This window comes from Amphimedon queenslandica, unplaced genomic scaffold, assembly GCF_000090795.2.
Source record: "Amphimedon queenslandica unplaced genomic scaffold, v1.1 AMPQUscaffold_12456, whole genome shotgun sequence".
In the NCBI taxonomy this organism is placed as follows: domain Eukaryota; kingdom Metazoa; phylum Porifera; class Demospongiae; order Haplosclerida; family Niphatidae; genus Amphimedon; species Amphimedon queenslandica.
In genome coordinates this window covers 1-9,140 of record NW_003547307.1, presented here as the reverse complement: position 1 = coordinate 9,140, position 9,140 = coordinate 1, and the positions used below count along the sequence as shown (strand labels likewise).

Sequence of the window (9,140 nt, the reverse complement as noted above, 5' to 3'; positions counted from 1 at the left end):
CACTAGTATGAGCTTTTATGGCTACTCTCTGAGGATCTTTAGTGCATTAAGACATTTATTAGTGCTTAAACAGAAGTTTTAGAAAGTTATGGCATGTCAAAACCAAAGGCCATATTTCAATGGCGTCAGTACTCTAAAATTATTAAACGCAGTCCATAAAAAACATCACAGTGCACTGTAAGAGGTTAAGAAGTAACCATAAAAGCAGATATTTAGTTACAAACTATTAGATATCGTCTGGAGAGTCCCACAAAGTATCTCCATTTATCTCCATTACGGGACCAGTTCCTGGCATAACTAGGAGTGTTTCGATGCATAATGTGCTCACGTGATCCTGTTTCTAATCCTGTTCCGTGTATTATATCTATGATTTTTCCAAAATGTGAAAATCACAAAATTTAATCCCCATAAAAATATATGGCGTATACAGTATGACTAGTGTTTGATCTAGAGTGCATTTTTAGCATTAAAAAAACGCATAAAAAAGTGTATTGGCGCACAAATAACAAGTCAATGTGTCCATTTTTAGCTAATAAATCAATTTTAATAGTAAAATTAATCATAGATATTATACACGGAACAGGATTGGAAACAGGATCACGTGAGCACATTATGCATCGAAACCAACCTAGTTTGCCGGGAACTGGTGACCGTAATGGAGATGAATGGAGAAAGTTTGTGGGACTCTAGCAACTACATCGGACGACAAAGCAGGCTAGTAGGAGCCTTTATAGCTAGCTCTCAAGGGTCTTTAGTGGAATAAGGCATCTATTAGTGCTTATATCTATGTTTCAAAAAGTTATGGCGTGCTAAAACAAAGGGATCTTAAGCCAGGATGCCATTACTCTCAAACTAACAGATGCGCACCATAAAAAACGTCTTAGTCCACTGTAGGATGTTAAGAAGTAGCTATAGAGCTAAATACCTTGTCATAAAACCGCCGGGTATAGCCTAGAAAGTCCCACAAAGTATTTTTAACAATCTCCATTCATCTCCATTACGGAATTCAAATTTCACTCTTAATAACCACGAATTAACTAGTTCCCGGAAAACTAGGTTGGTTTCGATGCATAATGCGCTCACGTGATCCTGTTTCCAATCCTGTTCCGTGTATAATATCTATGAATTAATTAATAACTAGCATGGGCGGACCCCAAAAGCAAATGTCTGATTACTTAGAGCGAGACTTAGTGTGTTTTGAAAGTGCTGAGAATTGGATTTACAACTTAAAAGTTGCTATTTTCATCCTCTAATGAAGACACAGAGTCACTAAAGAAGGCAGATAGCAGCACAGTTGATGATGTAACTAAATAGTCTTGCTTGGGAAAGAACTTATCTTTCAGTGGTCTTATTATGGCCTGATTGTTGTGTGACAGCATTTACATGTACTTACATGTAGTTATGGCATACATGGACCCATGTTTTGTTGTCTCTGGTTCAAACACTGGCTGAAATTTGCACTGGACATTTGCAAAACAGCTGATTTAAACTATGCATTGCTCAATAATGTATTCTAAAATAAATCCACAAATACAAACACTAATGAATTATTTTTGATGAAAATTAATAAAAAATTAATTATGCAATGATGCAATAACTGAAAAAAAAATCACCAAAAGATGATGTTTTACCGTGCTGAACTCAGTCAACTGGATGAGAGGCTTCGTAAAACTGTTTTTATAGATTTCAGCTTCAAATACAAATACATTCTTTGAGGTATACAAGACACAAAATCTACTCAGAAAAATGGCGACTAATTATTGTACATGTGTGGATACCAGGATATAAAATCTCTATTTCATTAAATTTTAACCACTTAAACATTATTACCCTACTGTACACTGTGTGCATAATACATGTATAATGTCATGCAGTGTAATGTATTAATACCTTCATCCAATTGTACTGGTTTGTGTCTAATAACAAACAATCATTCACTAGTTGATCTCTATTATCCCGTCCACCAATCACTACTAGTATAGGTGAGGAAGAGACACCATTGATAATAGTACTGGCATGAGCCCTTCTCTCCTTAGGCCACAGTCCAGATATTGCTCCTTGATTAAGACACTCCCAGTTCTAAAAACACAAATAAATGTACAACAACATGTACATGCATAATAATTTTTTAGCTAGCTTAGGCTCATAATGTTCTACATTTAGTTTTTTCATTATGTGAATAAATGTAATAAGTATGTACAGGTACATGTGTAGTCACTATACTATATCCCAACTGAGTTTGACACCAGCCGCTTGGAGTTTGAAAAATGTAGGTATACGTCACTGATGACGTTTTATAATGATATTCATAGAAGCATGGCCGACATTTTACAGCTGCGTAGTTGGCCTGTATTGCACTCTTCTAGTCTTTATACAGGCAATCATTATCAGAAGATCTTGCTCTGTTAGCTTTTAAAAAGAAGAATTATCAGTTTGGGCGCTCGACCACATGTTCTTATGTAAACTATGACGTAGATAAATTATCATAAAACGTCATTTTGGTATGCCATTGGGTTTATAGGGAGAACCTGGTTCTCAGGGTTCCCAAGGGCTGAGAGACCCAAGACCTGAGATCCTGTGATGGCATTGGGCGACTAAGAACCTGTGAAAGTCTCATCCTTATCCTACATTCCTATAAAAAGTTATTCCAGTTTTTCTTGGGTCAAACTCAGTTGGGATATAGTATACTATCAAAATTTTTGTCAATCAATAATTTCCTTTTTATCCTTCAAAATTCCAAATTAAAATTAAAATTTGTGTTATTCTGCTATGATCCTCATACTAAAAAAATGCAGAACAGAATGTGGAACAAAATTTTTTTAAACACAATGTTTAGACAAATTTGAAAAAAATTTGATTCACAACATTTGGAGTCACCCAGTAAATGTTAACTTACTATTGTATTATGTGATAATTGAAACAAGTAGATACTGTTAGTAGCTATACCACCATCAACTGATCCTCCATACATAATTCCTTTATTATGAGTGATCCTTTCAACTATAAAGCTACTAGTTGGAGGACAACACTGTCCACTGACAGATAGAACAGTCCATTGTCCTAAAGAGAATTATCAGTAACTATTGATATGTCAAATTTTTACTATAAAATATCAGACAACTGTAAGTACATCTACATTGGGGTGAGCTTAAGCAATTGACTCACAGTGGCAATACCTTCAATGGTTGTCTTACTATTTAAAGTTAATAAATTAGTCACATGAACCTGCATTATTAATGTTACCAGGAGCGCCTGATGTTACGTATAGTTAAAAATAAATCTAATGCATTACTTGTGCTTGTACGTGAGTCAAACAATCATTCAAATCAATCATGAAGCTTGTCATCATCTTCATTGCTTTACAGACAGAGAACAGACTGAGACCCCTTGAAAGATTGGCTTCATTACCTCTACCCACAGAACCACTCATGCTCATAATGCTTTGGAAACAACTAGACTGAGTATTATTTATTCATCTAACACAAGTATACAAGTAATTTATTTAACTCCACAAAATTGATACGATACAATATGACTAATTCAATGAGTCACTCACCATTGGACAGGTTGTAGATATTCTGTTCATTAGTTCTAACAAGATCATCAACACCAGCCATCTTATTGTACTCAAATTGATGATGATACTGTGTAATAGTTGATATAGGAGCCTCCCCACCAATAACCAGTAGTTGTTGAGGTTCACCTTCACTTCCCATTACTATCATGCCACCAAAGCCTCTCTTAGTCACAAAATTGTCACTAGTTGGCTGTATTTCTTTCCATTTAAGAGTTAAAGTGTCTAAACAGTTCAAACTGTTATGGAAGCAGAAGTCATGGCCACACCAACCACCAAAATAATAAATATTATTATTAATGGTGGTACAGGAGACTCCCATGATTCCCAAGGGAGGACTACCTCTAGTAGGTTGAGAGGACCAAACACCAGATAATAAGTTGAATGCATCAATAGCAGAAGTACACTGTTTCTTTGTAGGAGAATCGTGCGACCCATCTAATCCTCCCCGGGCTCCTCCCCAGCAGTACAGGACCTCTCCTACTACTGCAGTTGTGTGTTGAACCCTCACTCCCAGTTGATACTGACCTATAGAATGATCAATACCAATTAATCATTAATTTTTATATTGTAAAACAACCTACCTTCAGCCATAGATATTAGAGACTACATCTATGCTTCAGCTTTTATGTCCATTATAGCTTATCACGTGATCCATTCATTAACCAGCCCCACCCAACAATAAGAATGTGCACTGTACAGTACATTTGATTGTTATGATAAATGAAGAGTAATACAAGTTGCCATACAAGTTTTGTTAATATTGTTATTGATTGTTCTATCATACTAAACACTTCTTGTCCCATACATCAGGTGACATATGTAAACTATTATGAATGATATGAACAGTAACTGAATCTGAATAATCAAGACCTTGTAATAACTAGAGAGAGAGAAACAAAACATTACTTTCAACTAACACTGACATTCATGCACACTCTTCCTATTATCATAAGCTCATACATAGTTTGAAGGACTCAAGCTCAAATGTAGATACAATGTACATCCAATAATTGGTCATTATACAATAATACTCAATAAGATTAATACACTCAATCTTATAATGCATATGATGTTCAGCTTATATATACATGTACCTAAATAAGATATCTTGTAACAGTATACACTATACCCATTCACAGAATATACATGCACATGTACATCAGGGTTTCCCACAAAGCATGCTAAGTGAGCTAACAAGCACTACAATAGTGCATGTAGAGTAAACTATACAAGAACGGACACATCACTTTCGGCCGGGCCGCCTATTATAAAATCAACCAATGCAGCAATTGTCTTTTCTAGTATGCTGTTGCAAACTACAATGTCTTCTTCTTGCTTTTGACCATAGCAAGTGATCTTTCTTGCTTTCTACAAGATGCAGCATCATTTATAAAAAAATTTTCGGGCACATGCGTAGGCGGACAAAACTAATGTGATAGCGTACAGTTAAAAATAAACCTTGACAAAAGAGAGTGAAACAGAAATCCACAAAAAGGTAGAAACAGTTGATGTCCAAACAACAATATTATAGACAAAAAGTTTGCTTTTGCAAACTTCTCACTTTTCCAGAGATCATGTTTTAGAAGTGGGTGTGGCTCTCGGTAGGCGGACATATTGAAGGATCACGTTTTGGCTTTTTGGGGGTTTTTCTTATGGTTTTTCTCAATTTTTATTCACTCTAATGATATGACATAATCAAAAAGTCAGTTCCTTAAATCAAGAAATTATTTACAGTGCATAAAACAATAAGTGATGGAGTAAACACACATACAGAATGAAATAGATCATTAAAAATAACGAGATTTACAAGGTGGTTAATGAAATTTCATTTTAGTTTGATGCAGAGTGGACAATACCATGACCCCCTTGGTTTTCTTTTAACATTAGCACAACTGTAGTGCCACCAGCCAATAGAACATGCTTCATTGTCACAAAATATCATGTTACCGAATTCTTCTCTCTTACAAATACAGTACTGTTCCAATTCTACACAAGGAAAGTCACTAATTTTTGTAAAACAAATTAATTTACCAGCTGTTGATGGTTTCACAGTATCTTTGAAACAAGACAGAGTAGAGAAATCAGTCAAATCCCCTATGGTCAAGACAGTTTTGAACAAAAAAATGATGAAAATTAAGCCAAAGGAGGAATTCAATGAATTAAATTAATTGCTTATTAAGTTTGTGGCCAAAAATTTTCATGCATTCCTGAATATTTTTAGTAAATTATTGAATATTTACAATTGTTACAATGACACTTGATTAAAATTTCCTTGATCATCAAAATTTCACAAAATTTTTGACAACGGAAATTTGGAGCTACATGCATAAAGTACATGTAATTACACAATTATTAGTACATAAACAGTTAAATAAAACTAAGTCAATTTTATTACTTGATAAGTTTATGGTACCCTTAGAATGAGTTAAAGTAGAATAACTTGTTGCTATAGTAAAATAAAATGCTTGAATATTATCGCAATTAATTTACTAACTTGAGATGAGTTTTTGGCACCTTTACGAGCTAAAATAGAATTACTTGTCACTATAGTAAAGTAAAATAAATGAATGTTATTGCAATTAATTTACCAACTGATGAGTTTATGGCACCTTTAGAACGAGTTAAAGTAGAATCACTTGTTACTATAGTAAAGTAAAATAAACAGAACATTATTGCAATTAATTTACCAACTGGAGACGAGTTTATAGTACCTATAGAATGAGTTAAAGAAGATCTACTTGCTGCTATATTAAAGTAAAATAAATGAACATTATTGCAATTAATTTACCAACTGGAGACGAGTTTATAGTACCTATAGAATGAGTTAAAGAAGATCTACTTGCTGCTATATTAAAGTAAAATAAATGAACATTATTGCAATTAATTTACCAACTGGAGATGAGTTTCTGGTACCTTTATTACCTGCGTTTATGATTTACATACATATAAACAATGGACTTAAAAAATTACTCACCAAAGAATACAGTACTAGTGGTGCATGTAGCTCTTCTTTCTAATGGTATTTCTGTGCCTAATTTATTAATAGAGTAAGTGATAAATCTATGTGCAACATGTACCTTCAACACAACAGTCACTAAAAGAATGATCTTCCTGTGATTGAGCTACATGTACATCAAAAAATGTAGACAATGAACAATCTAAATCTTTTGTCCCCAACTAAGTATATCAATTTATACAATATATATAATGCTTACCAATACTTGATGATGCTTGAGTACTGGCTGCCTTTCTTCTTGAGGGTTCAGCTTCTATAATGTAAAATTTATGAATATGAACAGTGTGAAAAATACTTTAATCTCACGTTTAGATAACTTCTGAATTCTAGCTTGATCTATAAAGATATAATCATAATATGTGAATCAATGAAATGAAGTATGCATTGATTTTTACTTCGTGTTTCCTTTCTCTCTTCCTTTTTTCTAAGTTCTTCCTGTTTCTTCATTTCCTTTTCTTCCATGGCTTTCCAATTCTCTTCACTGGTCAGAATTTTTTCACAGGACTTTAATGGCATCACTGGAACTTTAAAAGCAGCTTGGGGTTTTTCTTGACTGATGAATTTTGAAAGAACAGTAGACTTTGATGTAGCAGTAACATGCTCAGATTTTCTTTGTGGTACAATATACATAGTAATTCCAACAAAAACTGTACTATCAGTACCAGCAAAAGAAATAGGTATTGAAGTTGAAAATGATGGAGGAGTAACTTCAGGAGTATAGGGATAAGAAATCGAACCAATATTGTGTGATGATGATACACATTTCTCCTGCGACAGTGGTTTGTCCTTCCACACATTATAACGACTATTACCATAACCTTCCTCTAGTTTTCTTTGAAAATGTTCCTTGTTTAAGACATCAGAAGTACAGGATGTTGCACGATTGTTGGCAAGGCGTTCAGTCATACAAAGGGAAACCTGAGGATGTCGTTTCTTAAAGCCATCCCACCACCCACTTGATATAGTAACATTCTTCCCCTTTGCATTGACTGTGGTCTGAACTAATGACATTATGTCCTTCCTAGTATGATTAAAACCAGTTTTAGCCGCTTCCAAAATAAAAGTCACCAGTTCCTCTTCTTCTTGCTCAGTTAAGTATCTCTGCCCACTTTTACTACCACTTAACACTTTACCAGAAATGTGATCTTGGAGAGTAGATTTGGGAATTTGATACTCCTCTGCTGCTCTTCTGACTGATAATCCCTCCCTTACAGCTTTGCATGCCTGTTCCAAGTCACTCTGTGTATAATCTTTATATTTTAATGGATGAGTAGACACTATAGTATCACTGTCAGTTAATGACACAGTAGAAGACTTAAATACACGTCCACTTAAAGAAGCTGTGGCCATAACTAGATAAAATATAAATCATGGATATACATGCAGATGAGCAAAAGGCAATTATTCAATAATAGCAGAAAATTTATAATAATTAACTATATGAGGAGCAGAAATGTTAAGGCTGTTATAGTCTTGCCCCACCCCTTCGCTACCTGCAAAGGGGTGGGACAAATTGATACGCATATGATAACAAAATTACAATAACTACATCAGGCCATTCTAATTAGTGTCATTACTAATCTCAGAGAAGGGGAGTGACCAGACTATGTCATTACTTATCTTTTCCCATGCACCTTCGTTAATTTATTTTATTAAGGTAGGAAATTAATTAGACTGCCTATAATCATAATAAAAGCCTGAAAGGCTTTGTAGACTCAATGCCTATAAGGTATTTAAACAGTAATCAACTCAATTTTGCCAATATAGCCTGGACCAAGTTTTATTGACACCCCACCCAGTGATCACATTTTACTTACCTTTTACATCAGATATACAATTAAAACACCAAGAACTGATAAAATACCGAGAATAATCAAGAACCACGACATAAAATGGAGAAAAACCATAAGAAACCCCCAAAAAGTGCCAAAACGTGATCCTTCAATATGTCCGCCTACCGAGAGCCACACCCACTTCTAAAACATGATCTCTGGAAAAGTGAGAAGTTTGCAAAAGCAAACTTTTTGTCTATAATATTGTTGTTTGGACATCAACTGTTTCTACCTTTTTGTGGATTTCTGTTTCACTCTCTTTTGTCAAGGTTTATTTTTAACTGTACGCTATCACATTAGTTTTTTCCGCCTACGCATGTGCCCGAAAATTTTTTTATAAATGATGCTGCATCTTGTAGAAAGCAAGAAAGATCACTTGTTATGGTCAAAAGCAAGAAAAAGACATTGTAGTTTGCAACAGCATACTAGAAAAGACAATTGCTGCATTGGTTGATTTTATAATAGGCGGCCCGGCCGAAAGTGATGTGTCCGTTCTTGTATAGTTTACTCTACATGGCTTTGGGCAACTTTATTCTTTTAAAAATCATTTTTTGTCATAATCAGCTTAATCTTGCTACATAACATGAGAGCATTTATAGGTATGAAAAAAATTATTAAAATGAACAAATCTCTCTTAGTCATTTATGGTAAATTTGGCCTAAAGTAAGGGACTGTGATTCAATTTTTGAGTAACACACTACAAAGTACAAACATT

The 9,140-nt window shown here is 34.3% G+C and overlaps 2 protein-coding genes across 3 annotated transcripts in view; both read right to left on the bottom strand.

The window, feature by feature from the left end:
* LOC109587763 (uncharacterized) overlaps positions 1-4,637 on the bottom strand; it is a 10,871-nt gene extending 6,234 nt beyond the window's left edge. For both annotated transcript variants that reach the window (XM_020003987.1, XM_020003988.1), the window contains exons 1-4: positions 4,159-4,637; positions 3,557-4,102; positions 2,897-3,060; positions 1,891-2,079 (exon numbers count right to left, since the gene is read on the bottom strand). In XM_020003987.1, coding sequence (XP_019859546.1) covers positions 1,891-2,079; positions 2,897-3,060; positions 3,557-4,102; positions 4,159-4,168 — 909 coding nt within the window. In that variant the 5' untranslated portion in view covers positions 4,169-4,637. The remainder of the gene's footprint in view (positions 1-1,890; positions 2,080-2,896; positions 3,061-3,556; positions 4,103-4,158) is intronic.
* A 648-nt stretch (positions 4,638-5,285) lies between these two features.
* Positions 5,286-8,440, bottom strand: LOC109587761 (uncharacterized). Its single transcript, XM_020003985.1, has 13 exons — positions 8,411-8,440; positions 6,989-7,945; positions 6,900-6,929; positions 6,793-6,846; positions 6,655-6,699; positions 6,552-6,608; positions 6,467-6,499; positions 6,366-6,422; positions 6,166-6,219; positions 6,072-6,121; positions 5,973-6,023; positions 5,609-5,671; positions 5,286-5,563 (listed from the first exon to the last, which is right to left on the bottom strand). The coding sequence occupies exons 2-11, from the start codon at positions 7,941-7,943 to the stop codon at positions 6,003-6,005; spliced, it is 1,356 nt and encodes a 451-aa protein (XP_019859544.1). The 5' UTR covers positions 7,944-7,945; positions 8,411-8,440; the 3' UTR covers positions 5,286-5,563; positions 5,609-5,671; positions 5,973-6,002.
* Between the last annotated feature and the right edge of the window lie 700 nt (positions 8,441-9,140).

Excerpts from the sequence above, each read along its gene's own strand:
- LOC109587761 (XM_020003985.1), bottom strand. The coding sequence starts at position 7,943 with ATGGCCACAGCTTCTTTAAGTGGACGTGTATTTAAGTCTTCTACTGTG. Across the intron at positions 6,847-6,899 it reads AATTCAGAAGTTATCTAAAC|AAGCTGAACCCTCAAGAAGA; the intron begins GTGAGATTAAAG and ends TTTACATTATAG. Across the intron at positions 6,024-6,071 it reads GTGCCAAAAACTCATCTCAA|CAACAAGTTATTCTACTTTA; the intron begins GTTAGTAAATTA and ends ATTTTACTATAG.